The sequence below is a fragment of a genome, unplaced genomic scaffold (assembly GCF_019419815.1).
Source record: "Pyrus x bretschneideri cultivar Hongxiangsu unplaced genomic scaffold, Pyrus_bretschneideri_v1 Contig48, whole genome shotgun sequence".
NCBI lineage: Eukaryota > Viridiplantae > Streptophyta > Magnoliopsida > Rosales > Rosaceae > Pyrus > Pyrus x bretschneideri.
Genome location: NW_025999785.1, coordinates 2,150,341 through 2,166,590, shown reverse-complemented (window position 1 = coordinate 2,166,590; position 16,250 = coordinate 2,150,341). Strand labels below are relative to the sequence as shown.

The 16,250-nt window shown below is 38.2% G+C and overlaps 2 protein-coding genes across 5 annotated transcripts; both read right to left on the bottom strand.

Moving 5' to 3' along the window:
• Positions 1-389: 389 nt before the first annotated feature.
• On the bottom strand, positions 390-2,120 carry LOC103962897 (protein FANTASTIC FOUR 3-like). Its single transcript, XM_009375679.3, has one exon. It carries the CDS (start codon positions 1,829-1,831, stop codon positions 641-643), a length of 1,191 nt encoding a protein of 396 aa, XP_009373954.1. The 5' UTR covers positions 1,832-2,120; the 3' UTR covers positions 390-640.
• Positions 2,121-10,841: 8,721 nt separating this feature from the next.
• Positions 10,842-14,621, bottom strand: LOC103962900 (sugar transporter ERD6-like 5). Of its 4 annotated transcripts, none has more exons than XM_048568234.1 (18): positions 14,405-14,620; positions 13,978-14,040; positions 13,801-13,890; positions 13,622-13,681; positions 13,453-13,518; positions 13,292-13,357; positions 13,145-13,220; positions 12,949-13,013; positions 12,737-12,829; positions 12,524-12,604; positions 12,362-12,446; positions 12,220-12,263; positions 12,077-12,139; positions 11,927-11,986; positions 11,785-11,826; positions 11,619-11,678; positions 11,384-11,498; positions 10,842-11,297 (listed from the first exon to the last, which is right to left on the bottom strand). In XM_048568234.1, exons 1-18 carry the CDS (start codon positions 14,459-14,461, stop codon positions 11,167-11,169), a joined length of 1,317 nt encoding a protein of 438 aa, XP_048424191.1. In that variant the 5' UTR covers positions 14,462-14,620; the 3' UTR covers positions 10,842-11,166. The 4 variants fall into 4 exon arrangements, 3 of the variants coding, with proteins under 3 accessions (XP_048424191.1, XP_048424190.1, XP_048424192.1); XM_048568233.1 differs by having other exon boundaries at positions 11,785-11,838; positions 14,405-14,619; XR_007252279.1 differs by having other exon boundaries at positions 11,271-11,297; positions 11,785-11,852; positions 14,405-14,621.
• Positions 14,622-16,250: the final 1,629 nt, after the last annotated feature.

Genomic DNA, 16,250 nt, shown 5'->3' with positions numbered 1-16,250 from the left:
GCATTGGAAATATAAGTGGAAATAGCGTGCTATATATAAATATATCTTAAGTCTGAAAAACAGAAACTTCCGGAATTTGGGAAACGCAAAGTGATATGATCATCTGTGCATGTGTGTTTCTTTGCTAGGGCCTTCTGGGCCTCTGCGTTTCCAGAGTCTTCATCTGCAGAGCCTGCCTGCTGTCAACGGCAGAGATTTCACACCGTCTTCACATTAAATTGGCAGAAAAGTGTTGAGACACGTCAACCATGCAATTTATATTTCACTCACATTCACAATAGTACTAATGCTAATTAATCAACTTAATCAGCATGTACATAAGATAATTTACAATCGACCGGATTAGTTTTTTTTTTTTTTTTTTTTTTTTTTTAACAAAGAATAGGAAATCCATGATAAATTCATCTAAACTTTATGATGAGTAAATTCAAACTTAATACAGAGAAAGAGCAATCTGCTTTAATCAATTTGGCTAAGCCAAAATGTGCCCTCTCTACCATTAATTAATTAAGCTGGCCCTTTTAACCCTAATTTCGAGGAAATGCCCTAATTAACTACTTGTCTCCTTCTCAACGCTGCCACTTGAACATCATGCCATGTTCTCCTGATCTGCTAGCCAAGTGATGAGATCATGCTATCATCACCTGGTTGTCACGCAATGCTGCTGCTGGCTCCACACAGGCAAGTTGCGGTGGTGGTGGTGGTGGTGATGGACATGGTGGTGGTTCACCAGATTTTGACACCGCCGAAACCCTTCTGCTCCTCCCTTCAGCCACTCTCCACCAACACTGTCTTCCTCTTTCTCCTCCTCCTCCTCCTTCTCCTCCTCAACAATTTCCTCCTCATCATCAAGAAATGCTTCTTCTTCTCCTTGTACTTCTTCTATGCCTTCTAATATTGGTTCTTCCTCTTCTTGAATGTGAGGTTCGTGGCTAACAAGATGCAATCTCAACCGTCCATCTTCACGATAAGCTCTAAAAATCTCAGGCCTATAAATCCTTACCTCCGTAAGCTCCAACCTCCCATCTTTCCTCTCAGGCCTCAGATAATACCTAGGGTGTCCATTTTGATTCAACGATGAAAGCGGTGGAGGATACTTCTTAGGCTCCACTCTCCTCTCCCCCATCTTCGTCCATTTCGGCGCTCTCTTCATCGAGTGCCTCAGCATCCTCAAACATGCATCCTCCTCGACACCATCTTGATCATTCTCATCAACCTTCTCATGAACATGGCTGATTCTTTCAATGATCTGATGATCGTCCACCAGCCTCTCGTTCGAACTTTCAAACCCTAGACTCTCCGTGCACGACGTCAAGCCGTCCACGCCACCTCCTATGTCGTCTATGAACCCAAACCCACCTGGATCTTTCTTTTTTCCAAATTCAAACACCACCGGCGGCAAAGCTTGTGTTGATGAATCTGATGGTGATGACGAGGAGGAGGCGGCGGATGAGGAGGATTTGATGGATGAAGATTCCAAAACAAAAGTTTGACTTTTTTCGTGATCGTTTTCGGTTGCAGCAACCAACCCCAGTAACCCTCCTCCTCCTGATCTTGTAGAACTTAAAGGAGAAATGTAACGGTGACATTTTAATGGGAGCTTTTCATGACCATCAATGGAGGTTGTTGTTGTGGCGGTGGTAGTAGTTGTTGTGGTGAGGCCAGGGATAGAGTGAGGAGTGATCTTTCTACAAAAGCTAATCATCATAATTGGGTTTAAAACAATTATAATATTAGTAAGCTTATTATTTTTATATAGATTCAATAGAGAAATGAATAGAAGGAGGAGGAGGAGGAGGAGGAGGAGAGGATAGCAGTAGTAGTAGTACATAGAAAAGAAGCAAGAAGAAAAAATAGGTTCGGTTTTGTAATTTGCAAAGGAAAAATGGCGAGGAAAGAGAGGAGTGGGAATGCTATTAAAATATAGACCTCTCACCAAAGATAGGGCAACCAAAATGCATGATGGTAGAAACAGAAAGTTAGAGAGTATAGTGGGTGGTGCTAGTGGGAAGAATGGTGAAGAGAGCGCCAGCGTGGCAAAAAAAAAAAAAAAATGGAAATCCTTTCCGAACTTCTTAGTTCGGAGTTAACGAATATAAAATCAGAGTCGTTTAAACGAAAGAAAGAAATATGAACTTTTAATTATGTAAAGCGAATCAGTTGAATAGACTAATAAAGATTGTAAATTTTTTAAATAAATGGTTCGGATTTTTATGTTCGTTAACTCCAAACATAGAAATTCGAAAACGATCCCAATTATAAAAGAGAAGTGTTATTAGCATTTCAAAAATTTCATTTTACACTTCTTATCCATGCATTTTTCTTTACAAATATAAAAAATTTAAAATATTGAATTAGATTTTTAAAATATCAATAACAATTCCCTTATAAAAAAAAGTATAAAAGATGAAGAAATAAAGGAGAGAAATTATATGAGCTGTAGTGAATCGTGATGGAAAGTAGGGAGCAAAGTATGCCGGGTCCCACGTAGGATGGCCTCGGACATCTGCCTTTATATTCCACTAGCCTTCATAACGCAATCCTCATCACCAACTTCTCTTCACAATTACTTGTTTTTTAAGAATTCACAAATTAAATGATTTATCATTAATAATAAATGAGTACGAATTTAATTATCAACTTCTATATCATTAGTTTATAAAATTTTATTTACGAATTTAGTTTCCTTAGCAGTACCAGTGTTTCTTTGTTCTTTCCTTCATTTTCTACTAGCATATGGACACACACAAAGTGTGTGAGAAAAATTTCTATTTTTGTTTTTGAAATATAAGTAGAGAGGAAGAGAGTGATAGAGAATGTGAGAGTGGGAAGTTTTTTTTTTTTTTTTTTTTTTTTTTAATTAATTTTTAATTATAGATATATTAGAATTACATATAGCTAAGGTTTTGAAAAAAAAACAGCAAAATTTGATTATGTGAAATTACATTTCTGCTCCATATTTCTTATTCATGTTTCGTTTTAATTAGAAGGTTAAACTGGTAATTTCATAGAATTTTGGTTGACAATGAGTGTTTTATTAATTAGTAGAGATTATAGTATTTTTTTCCCCGTTTTATACAGATTCTACATTTGACACTGGAATCAATTTCATTATAAAGTTAGAGATAATCGGAATCATTCACGCTGTTTATCAACCTTTAAAGTATTTAGAAAAAGTTAATAGTTTTTGGAAATCATTTAAGTTTAATTACTAGCAAATGATACCTGCGCGAGGCTGCGGGATTAAAAACCATATAATTTTTTTTTGTACAAAGAACTATTTTCATACAAAAAATAATAATTGATGTGTATTTACAAACCATTTACATGCAAAAGATTTAGTAGAGAGTTCAAATAATCAGCTTAATACAAACTATAAGGAAGCCGCCTTGCAATATGACACACCCCGACCCAGGAAGTCCACTTGGACCCTGAATCGAGCTGTGCTGGCCGACACCTGGAAGGTGACGAAGCCATAAAATGTGATAGTGTATAAAAAGTGAATGAATTTGATTCCAAAAGTGTATAAATACCAGAGTGCGCTACGAGTGGGAGCGAACCCATTTTCACGCGCGATGTCAGAGCATAAGTAAAGTACAGTAATGTGAGTAAGAATCATACCCTCAAAAAATATCCATCAATACTAAGATTCGCCACAGATTCTTGTCGATATAAACTCAGCAGCTAAAACCTGGAGGGCACCAAACAGAAGGTGTGAGTAAGCAATAAAACCAAGCTTCCCAAGTTACTACCTCTCTGAAAGTAATGCCCCTAAATGTAAAACCCGTATCGTTTTCCATAAAATAGTACAACATATATATATATATATCCAAACCATACTAGGAAATGACCAAAACCACGGTTTGCCGTCAAATCCACCATACATTAATAAGTAGGCCAAATGAACTAAATCAAATACAAAGGGATATATCAGTCAGAGTCAGCTAAAATAACATGTACAACTTATCTGTATCTCATCAATCATGACTAGCATATAAGTCGGAATCACCTATAGTGACCTGTACGACTTATCCATATCTCATCAATCCTGGCTAGCATATAAGTCGGAGTCACCTATAGTGACCTATACGACTTATCCATATCTCGTCAATCCTGGCTAGCATATAAGTCGGAGTCACCTATAGTGACCTATACGACTTATCCATATCTCATCAATCCTGGCTAGCATATAAGTCGGAGTCACCTATAGTGACCTATACGACTTATCCATATCTCGTCAATCCTGGCTAGCATATAAGTCGGAGTCACCTATAGTGACCTATACGACTTATCCATATCTCATCAATCCTGGCTAGCCAATAGCTCAATAAGTATACCTGCACACGAGTCGGAACCACCTAAAGTGGTCTGTACGACAGGACTGGGTGTAAATAAATACGCTCAAGTGCTACGATCACGTGAAGACTGGGCGAATAATCGCGGGTCACCTACGAGTCGGAACCACCTAAGGTGGTCTGTACGACAGGACTGTGCACCTACCTTGGATCCAAGGTGAGCATAAGGTGCGGGAGGTGAACATCACGTGAAGGACTGTGCCCTGGCCACGGGCGGGAGCACTAACACCGAGGTGCAGGTTTATGAGCTCTCAATGCATCTCAATATAACATGTGCAACTCATGACAACCAGTACGACCGTATCGAAGTTGCCTAACTCATAACTGTAGTCATGCTATAACGCAATCGATTCAACTAGTACCATAAACTCACCTGAACTTACCTGGGTGTCCTGAGTTCACATTTGCACTTGAAAGCATTCCCAATAATTATATGCAAATAATATACATTTAGACATATCATGATGCAATCTACTACAAAACCATGCCGTAGCATTTTCAATTATAAACAATATAGGGTGAAGTGTACAATCAATAACGCCCTACTCCCGAACTACTTATTTTCAAGGATAATTATTCATGACAACCCAATCAAATCTAATTTAACTAACTAACTCACAATAACTAAAACTTGTCTTTACCAATTTCCTTCGCATTACTCAATTTCCCAAGCAAGGCTTTTGTCTCAAATATTTTATGGCTGCATCTAACGTCTCGTTAGACTGCCTACGTACCCTAAATAGGGATCAAGCCATTCGTAGTTCATATAGGTACTTTAAGCATTCACAATAATTATATAAAGGTAATATACCTAATCAATTTAAAAGTGTCGATTGAACTCTCAATAATATGCATAATAAAAAGGAAAAGATCCACTCACCTGGAGTTCACGCTATGATTCTCTAGCGCACGCATCGAGGCGTCCTGAATGATTGGTCCCTGTGACCAATCATCAAACCACATCTCAGAACTCTTATCTGTAGAATATGTAATTCACATAAAACACAACCTCAACGACATTCTAAAATAGCTTGAGACCCATTGACCACAAGTCAACCGTCGATCAAAGATCAACGGTAGGGTTTACAACCCTGTATAACCTAACCCGGAAGATCCGCACATCAGATTTCCAATCCGCAACTTCCAACGATCCACAATATGTTTCTAGAATAACATATTAAAATTTCATTACGATCCAACGGTCAGATCTCCGCCAATTGCCTAAAACAAGTGGCCGTGAACATTTATTTTACTAACTTACAAATCCAATTCAGGAAGATCCGTAAGTCGGATTCCCGATCCGTAAATTCCTATGATCTTTAAATATTACGTATTATAATGTATCCAATTTTGGTGACGATCCAACGGTCGGATCATTGATTCACATTTTATCAAGTAACGTATTGTAACGAATTTAGGTTCCAACGATCAACCTACGTCATTCAAATGACAAAACTGAATTCAAGACATTTGACATAGCCTAAAAATAGCATTGGCGGCCCACTGGCCACGCGCCGCCGCACGCGCCGCCGCGGGTGGCGGTCGGCCGCCCCGACTCGCCGGAAAATCCAACTAATTCCAAAAATTATCAAACTTCACAGAAATGAAGATCTCAGTGAGTGGAGCAACTTTCATACCTGCCACGAAGTCCAAAAGTGGACGGAAGATGGTCAATTTTGCCCACGAAGCCGGCGGTGCCTAAAACTTCCCGACGTCGATTCGTCGTCTACGGTGGTCCAACGGGGTCAAGGTTGGTTGGGTTTTGCTCCTGGGATGATGGGCTACAAAGCCCAAGTGGTGGCATCGGCCATCGCTTTGCCGATTTTCCGGAAAATGGAAAAGGGTGGCCGGAGCACCCTTGATTTTCGTCAACTTTCGTGGCCTCAAACCTCTACATCCCGTGGTCAATCAAGGTGGTTCTTGGGTGGGTTTTGTAGAGGGGAATGAGAGCTTCAAAATGGTGGTGGTGGCATCGAAAAACTCCACCGGAGTTGGCCGGAATCGGCCTTGGAATATGGTCTCGCGGTGGTGCGGGTATGGGTGCACGGGAAGCCTTTTTCCCTTCTTTTTTTTTTTTTTTTTTTTTTTTTTCTTTTCTTCTTTCTTTCTGATTGGGCTTCCATTAATTTAAATAAACACTCACCTTGAATAACCAATTTCGAACGTCCGTAACTATACCGTTATAATCCGGACTCGCAAACGGCTTTCGCCTATATGTTCGTACCAATGAGTACTACGAGGATATGCTAAAAGAATAAGTCCCACATCTTTCAAGTCGATGGTCAACGGAAGTCAAAGTCCTTGCCTGTAGGGCAATTTCGTAAATTCACGCTTTTAAAATAAAATAAAAACGTAAAATTTGGAACGGGTTGTCACACAATATATGATTTGGGTAAATCTAAACAATTGAACTCATACAAAAAAAATAGTAAAAACCTTTTCAATGAAAAATATAAGCAAAACAAGAAAAGGGTTTCACTAAGAACCACTTGATTTGCTGCACACCAAATTCAATCCCAATTTCCTTCACCAATTGTCTCCTCTAATCCCACCTAACTATTATCAACATAAGTTCGTATCCTATATGCCTTGAAATGCTAAACTTACGATTCACATACCTGCAAATTGCAATTCAAAAATCGAAATACAAACATGAATCAGAAAACTACCAAACATAAATCCAAATCTTAGGAAGTTTAAATATTATAAATAAATTATTAAAGAAAAATCCATGATCCATAGACAGCCACCAACAAACATTTGTTCCTTTAAAATAAGGAAAACTAATGAAAAGAACTTGAAAAATTTGAATTTGAACGATAAAGACAAAATAAAGGGTAAAATGAATAGTACCAAGATTTACTTTTTAGTGGAAAAATGTGGTTTTTCATTAAAGTGAACAGTACCGGGAACTTTTCGTTAAAGTTTCCTTAAAAATACCCAAATTAATTTCAAACAAAATTTGGTGGGGGTCACTTCAAACGAAATATCTACAACCAACATTAATTCCACATCTTCTTTTACCTCCGTAGAAACCCTAACAACTGCCACAAATTGTGATGAAAAAGTTAAAGCATATAGCCAATAGTTTATTGCAGCAAGGCCATATGATTCAGACATAGAGAGGAAGAGAACCAACCTGAATAGGCATAAGCAGTTGCATGGAAAATATACAATATGCATAGAATATTTACAGCTCTTTCTTTTGACTGCTTAATGCTTACTACCATATGCAGGACCTGAATAGGCATAAGCAGACGCATCCGATCCCTCTACAAGTAGTCGGAAAGATTGTGAACAAGAAACTCGACAAATTTTCTAGCTCTAAGTGGCAAATTCATGGTTAGTTCACTAATTCCCAGTTCAGAAAAGGAGCTTTGCACACTGGAGTTGCTGAAATCAAAAACCAAGAACACAAACAGTGACATAAAGGCGTGAACAAAATCTATGAACTTTATTCCAAGGTTCTAAAAAACGATAGGCGCCAGTCAGGCGGTCCGCTGACGTCTAGCACCTAGGCGGCTAAGAGGGATCTAGGAGGGCGCCTATGAGGATTTAGGTAAATTTCTTGTATATCTTGTAAATAAGTGCATATTGATACTTACAAAAAATTATTCTTGTAATCTTGGAATAAATATGTTATATACCATATGAACTAGTTAAATTTATAGTAGATGATTAAATATTGAGGAAGATGTTATTTAAAAAAAATATACATATTTAACATAAGAGTATAATATAAGCTGATTTTATTCTGATCATAAAAAGAAAAAGAATAAAATAAATAATGCAAGAGTGTAATATAGACTTTAAAGAGATAAAGGTGTCAAATATGTGGGTGTAGAATGCAAAGTGAGACATTGGACGCATAGAGATGGGGAGCTACACCAATACTTAATAGCAAAAGTACACCGAAGGACTCACATCCCATGTTTTTTTATGAGAATAATCAATAGCTAGATACTGACAGCTCATTTTTTTTCCTTGAAAAATTATCTTGATGCTAGCTGTACAAATGTGATTGGACAAAATTAATAAGAACAGTTTGAGAGTGGTCACATGAATGAAAGGAAGAGAGAGAAACTTATTTTCTCATCTTCTTCCTTTTTCATCTTCGCAAGAACATAGAACCAACAACCCAGAAAGTTTAGAACGCACTGCATTCATCCTCTCAAGTTCGAAAATAGAAAAAAATTGAGATTCCAGACCGCCTAGGCCAACCAGTCGGCCGTCTAGGTTGCCCAAGGGGCGCCTAGGCCGCCTTGACGCCTACCTAATCCCTTTGCCGATTTTCCTTCCGATTAAGAGTTAATCCCGATGGCTAGCCATCGCCTAGCGCTTAGACTGATTTTTAGAACACTGTTTTATTCTATGCTTCTTCAAGTCCCTATCCATGTCCTCGGCGTTACTGCAGTTGAAAATGTACATGCCTTTGAATGTAGCAATTCCATAGTAGAATTTTCGATAGTTATCCATGAAGTTATCGGTAAACGAAAATAAGAAACAAAGGAGAGCACAAAATTTAGTGACACATGATGTGAGGTACTGTTGACCCTAAAAACTACCAAGCCTAAATGGCACGCAGGCCGAGTAATCAATAAACTAACTATGTCATTTGGTTGTGTGCGGGGTGTGCCAACTCGTCAGCCAAGCTTGGTCAGGGAGTAAAATGTGTTGATTCGTGTTGGGTACACTGCTGACTTCTTGATCTTGCGAATGCGGCCGAGGAAGGAACACGTCTTGGCCTTCGTGTTATAGAGTCTGAAGACAAGGCTGTAAGTTTTGCAAAGTTCAATATCAAATTCGGCTTTCAATATGCCGAATATAGTAACCTGTAACACCTCACTTCGCCGAGAAGGCTAATGAGATGACCTCTGCCAATAAGGATTCGAAAATCCTTCTCGACTGAGACTTGGATAAATAACCAGTCGGCCTCGACGCAATGCTATGTGGTCGGCTGATTCTACGACAACAGTGCTGTTTATCCAAACTGAAGATGTGTCGGCGAGAAAAGAAAATAAAAATCTCAAGGTTGTTGAGAGGTTTTGCGTAAAACGAGAGTTTGCGCATGGCATTTTTGTGTGTTGAATTGGAGGGGGCTTTATTTGTTGCCATGCACCTTGTATTTATAGCATTCATATCTCCCGCTTAGCACGGCTAAATAATTTAATAGAGTCCAACTGCAACTCTAACTTGTGAAACTGAAATTGATCCATGTCAGATTGCCAAGACATATCCTTCAGATTGCTATATGACTTTGCAAACAAAATAAAAGCCTATCTAGGCTTATCACATCACATCAGAAGCCTAGCCTACCTAGGCTATTCCATCACCTTTAAACTCATCCATGCATGCATCCTGATCTCCATCTAAATGAATTCCAAATTCATTTGTTTACTAATTATCAACGTACTTTAAATGGATAATAATCAGTTTGCAGCATACCACTTGAATCCGTCAGTCAACTAAACTGATCTCATCCACACATTCACACGCCAAACATCCAAATTAACTTGAATTGTGCCGCCGTGTTTCCAGCATGGAGATATATATCTCATCTTTCAAAATAAATCATTAAAAGATAATTATCATAATATTATCCTTCAACAAAATTATCTTCACTTTTCTATCTAACGATGGTGTAAAATCGGGTCCAAACAGGTACATATTGGAAATTGGCAAGAACCATTGTTGGAGAAAGTAGGAATAAGGGTGTGAAATGGAAGGACTGTGCCAGTTGGTCAAAGGTTAGCGAGATTGGCCGCACTGGCTAGGGTTTGGTGGACGGGCTGGTTCGAGCTGTGCTTGAGAATCGTGGGAGGGGAAGGCGGTGAGTGTGGTTGCTCGGAGGATGGTACCTCAGCCATGGAGAGAAAGAAGAAGGGAGTTCAGTTTATATTAGTTGGAGATGGTAAAAGGCAATGCTTTATAGGAAATGAGGACATTGGAGTTTTGGGTGTAAATCACGTGGACTCTGTTTTGAGAGAGGGATAGCGTCAGGGACTCCAAAAATGGCCTAATTTCTATGCCATAAGAAACATAATGACATGTGATTTATGCAGCCATTTGGTAGCTAGGTACCTAATATGACCAGAAAATTAACTCATATGCTAGATGTTTGAAAGAATGCATTTTCCACATCGGAAGCTTGGTAGAATAAATTACAACATATATTGAATAATTTCACTTCTAATAATTGAATACTTGGCGGGTTGTTATCAGTGTGATTAGTAGTGGCCGCTAGCTCGACTCTAAAATCTTGAAACTAGCTAGTTACTTATCTTTCAAGAGTTGCGCACCTTCAACCTTCATCAGTAATGATTTTATAGGTCATTTCTGTCTAAATTGAAGTAACCAAAAAACTTTTCCATTCTGGTTCCATACAGATTAATAAACAACTTCAAACAGAAATCCGATTTGGCCTCCTCCTCAATCCAACTCTTTCTCAAGTCAATTACTCCAATCTTGATTACGGATTAGTAAACATGCTATTAACGTATTATATATTGCTAATCTTTAGGAATTAGAACAACGTACAACATTGAATATTTGGGAGATGCTTCTCCTTCGTGTGTTACAGGCAGCATTTGGTCTATAACCGTGGATCAATGAAAAAAATACACAATTTTTCGAAGGTGCTAATCACCAACTGGTTTAATACAAAGAAAATGAAATTAGTCTCATGGATCGGAGCTACGGTATAACCTTGAATTGCAAAGCTGTGCTGACATTCAGAACATGCTTCCTTCTGCCATGCTGCAATGCGCAATCAATCATGGATAAAACCACATCTGGAAATGGATTGACAATGTCATAATTTTTCTGAAAATCGGTTCAACGATGTTTGTATTTCTTCCAGCGTTCGCCCTTTTGTCTCCGGTACCAGCTTGGCAACAAACAGAACGGTTACAGCAGATACGCTTGAAAACAAGAAAAAAGTTCCTGAAACAGAAAAATATATCCAATGTGTAAGAGGGAGTCAGCTCAAATCCAGACAGAAATAGGAAGCAAAAATTTTATGGCATTACCTGCGGAGCTCCAATCCATTAGGAAATTAAAAGCGTATGAGACTATCCAAGAACCTAACCAGTTAACCAATGTTATTAGGCTGCCGGCTGACCCCTTCATGTTTATGGGAAATATCTGAAATCCAAATTAGGCTAAATTAGTTAGAAATGCGGTATATCAAAATGTATGTGACTGAACTGAATTTCGAACTTTCTATCAATACTGTTGAGGTCATGCTTGTTGAGTATAGCCTACCTCGGACATTATAACCCAAGGAATGCCTCCCATGCCCAACGAGAACGATCCACTAAATGCCTGATCGTAGGTTTCAAATAGGTTCACCCATACTGTGAGTCTGTTGCCTATTGGCATATATCAGAAAGAAAAACAAGTTCTGAGATTCAAGTTAAGTTGGATTTACCAAAACGCCGACAAGTGCCAAAATGGGAGTAATCTGCTTCCACTGTTGAAGGTTCTACACAGGGTACACTTCATTCTTTCAAGGTAATTTACGAAGGACAATATGAAACTGAAAGAGGATTAGATTTTGTTCAAGGGTAAACCTGCAACGAGAATGACAACCCGAGAAGGAGGCAAGCTAAGCATGTTCCTGCTGAAGATACCTGTAAGAAATACGAATTATGAGACTTCAGCATTGGATTTTCATTTGATCCCAAAATTACACCAGAATTCTCGATCTTTTCGGTTCATACCAGAAGAAGAGGACGCCGTCCAGCTTTGTCCATCAAAATTACACCCAATGTTGTCATTGGAACCTGCGGAAGACATTAGAATTACGAGTCTGAAGAAAACATCAGGAAACCAAAATTGGAATTGAGCTAAGATAATGAAGCACCTGAACTGCAACCATAGCTATAGTCCCAACACTATCTGAAAATCCTGTCATAAGCCATAGATTTACTTCGTTTATCATCTGTTTTCTTTTGGAAATTATTAGATACATGAAAGAAGCTCGCAAAGAAGGCTTTTTGACATACCAGCTGAAATGAATATAGTACTTGCATAGAAGGCAATGCCATTGACCCCTCCAAATTGTTGTAGTACCATAAGCCCAACTCCTACCTAAGGAATTTACAAATTATGAAAGATAACAAAAAAAAAGGAGGCATGTCATAGCAGGGATTAGCTTAGAAGCTCACAACGAGGGAATAAGCGTATCTCCTTTGAAATAAGTCAAGAATTCTCGCTTCTGAAAACCGTTTCAGAGTTTCTGTATAATCCTATCAGAGAAACAAACATATATCAGTCCTTTTTCCATGCTACTATCTTGACAGTAAATAATTACAGCAATACTCGAAATATATGTTGTTTCTAGTTAAATCGAAACAAAAGAGATGTAATTCAAAACTTACTCTAATCTCAGCTAGTTCTTGAGAAGTACTGGAATTCTCCCCCCTAAGGCGCTGAAGAGCGGCTTCACACTCTTTCCATTTACCAATCTTTGCCTGAAAATGGTCTCACAAGCAGAACATGTCAAAGGATCCTCAACTTTTCCATATCGTCTCCAAAGAAAATGATGCATGTGTATAACATTTCTGATGACAAAATTACATAATTGACTCACCAGCCATCTAGGAGACTCTGGAATGAAGAAGAGACCTAAAATCTGTATAACACACGGAATAGTCCCTGACATTTAGACGAGAGAAACCTCCGTCATATAATTCAGATTATGTTTCTCCCAGATGTCATTTTCAATTCTACTGCAAGGTACAGTTTGTGGTAATCTTATATTACAACATAGAGGAAGAGAAAGCTACCGAGGAGAGCCAAAGCTCGCCAGTTCAAAAAAGCCCCGATAAGGTATGTCAGTGACAAGCCACAGCATATCATCAACTGTAAAATCAGTGGTGACTGGTGAGCAGGTAAACAAACAATCAGCTGGTTTCCAAATTTTTTAACTTTACCTGATGAACAGTTGTAAATCCTCCCCGCAGATTCTTCGGTGTTATTTCTGCTATGTATATAGGCACCTGTTTGTTATAAAAAAAATAAACAATTTTACGCAGAACTTCAACAAAAATCTTACATGAGTTCTGTATGCAATTGCAATCCTCACAAAAATTACCACATAAGAAAGAAGCCCCATTCCACATCCAACCACCAGTCTTCCAAGTTCCGCCCACCAAGCAACCTTTCGAGAAGAACATAACTTAAAAACCATGAGCTGAACAAAAAGTTCCAATCTTTCGAATATAAAGAACAAGTAAAGAGAGATGGCCGAAAGGATGCAAAACCTTAGAGAAAGCTATTGCTAGCCATCCCAAAATGCAGAATATCTCGGCAAATGCCATTGCCTGCTTCATCAAAACAAACCCGAATCAAGCAAAATTGAAGAGATTAGAACTTGGGTCGGAGTTAAAATGTTACAATATTACTTGAAATGAGAAAAGTTGAATGGAAGGAAGAAACTTACACCTCTTCTGCCTATATAATCTGCTATTCTTCCACTCACTACTGCTCCTATCATTGCTCCGATTGTCAATATTGAACCAAAAACCGAGTACTGCAAAATGGACAGCAACCGTAAGACACATACAATCACACACACACACACATGCTCCATCCATATTAATGGAAAAATTATGCAAACCTGAGCTACGGTGAGGCCCAGATCATTCATGACCCCAGACCGAGCTGGTGAGGAATATCCCACCTGCAAATCGATTAGGAAACCAATCAAACGGCTAGTACCATTCCATAGAGACACCAAGATATTTATCTTGCAACACAACAATTGATTACCAAAATATTTAGAAAAAAAAAACGCGTACACAACAAAAAATATTTTTTCCTCAAACCCAAAAGTTTCTAATCAAGTTTAAACATTTAAGAACATGAAATTTATCTACGCCAGACACGTCACTGTGACAGTATTCCAATATAATCACTATTATGCATTCTAACTTTTTCACGTGCCTAATTGACTTGAGATATTGTTGCACTAACATCTCTGCCTAGTTGATGGTATTCCAATAATCATGTGCTATCATGTGTCAAAATACTCATACTATACTTACCGCAGACCCAAAAACATAGGAACCAGAGACAGCAACCAGAGTGCTGACCATAACCATAATCGTGGCTGATGAGCTACTTTCACCTCCTTCTTCATAACCAGCACCACCGTTGCTATTGCTGCCACTGCAACTACCACCGCTGCCGCTACCGCCACTGCCACCGATGCCGCCACTATGGAGCTTCGATGTACTATTTTTGACGAGCAAAGGATTTGAGAGTTCTGCTTCTTCTATGTTTTCTCTGCTCATTTTTTAGTACTCCTTCAAAGACAAAGGAATCATATGAAAACTCAGAACAATTGGGTTAAAGTCTATCTAAAACAAACAAGGGAAAGAGTGAGAGACATGTGGAAGTGTTTGTCGTATTGTTAAAGCTGCTTTCCATGTAACGGTGTCAAAGTTGTCGTTTTCTAGTTTATCAACACTTATTGATCAAACATCGTCAGCGAGACACTGACCAAGTTGGAGGCCATCCATCCTCTCTGTGTAATAATTCGTGGGAATTGTTTGGGTGTCATGGCTTACTTATTTTGAGTCCGGTTCTCCTAGATCTCAGGGTCTGAGGAAATTTTGGTCATTTACTGTTTGATACAATTCAATGACAGAGAAAAAATACAAGAAAAATTAAAGAACCACTTACTATCAGTTATCCCTTTTTTTTTTTTTTTTTTTTTTTAAAAGACCACTTACCGTTAAATTATTGATGATGATGACCACTATTCCTTTGTATAAATGTCTAGGAAAACAAGTGAAAAGGTCATTCTCTTTTAACTTTTCTAAATAATTAAAAAAAAGAAAATATAATAGTAATATTATCACATATTATCACATGATGTTATTAAAGCATTTCTTAAAATATAGGTAAACATAGAGTTGATACCTCATAGATGTAACATATAATATTATTAAATAGATTCACATACTACAACATGAATAAATTGGTAATACTACGTGACGGTGTAAAATTTACACTAGACCTTCTCCTTAAGATGGTTTTATAAGAATATTCTCTTCTGACTGAAAAAGGACAATTGGCTTCAAATGATCATAAACAAATCTCATTTACTGAACTAATCAAAAGATTAATGAAATGTGCAATAGGGTTCAAAAGACAGCCTCTATTCTCTGCTAGCATGGCTTCTTAGTTCATCTGATTTCACAATGTACAATAGATGCTTGTAGTTCTTCAAGCGTTCTCCCCTTAGTCTCCCTCACAAGTTTTGCAATGGACACAACAGTTAAACTGCAAATGGCCGAGAAGATGAAAAACGTTCCTGGGAATTGTGGGATCGATCGTGAGCATGCATGAGAAGAAATGAAGAAAAGAGATGTAAAGAAAAGTCGGTGAGTTGGTTGCTGAGATACCTGCTGAGCTCCGATCCATTCCATCATAAAGTTGACCCGTTGTATGATAATTGATACATAAAACCCTGACTGCAGTTAATATTGATTTTTTTTTAATTCATTTGATTCGACGGTTGAAAAATTGAGAGGGATGTGTTAGAAGTAAAAGTGAACGTGTATATAGCACTAGCCTAAACAATAAATGAAGTGCGAAAGTTGTACTTATATTCATACAAACAGAGAATAGAATGTCAGTTGGAAAGCTAGCAGCTGGGGCTTCAATCAAACAAACAAAAGTTAGCGATTATGTGATAAATTGGTAGAGAAACGTAGTTGACAAAATTTGGAGAAGAGTTATCAAAGAGGTGAAATACTGTGCAGTTGTACAGTCGAATTGTTGTCACAATGGACATAGTCACAAATTTAGTGAGGATTGCTTTTCGTTCAACGTAGCTGTACAGTTGGTTAAGTTGGCACAAGTACATCGTATTCACGTGCTGGC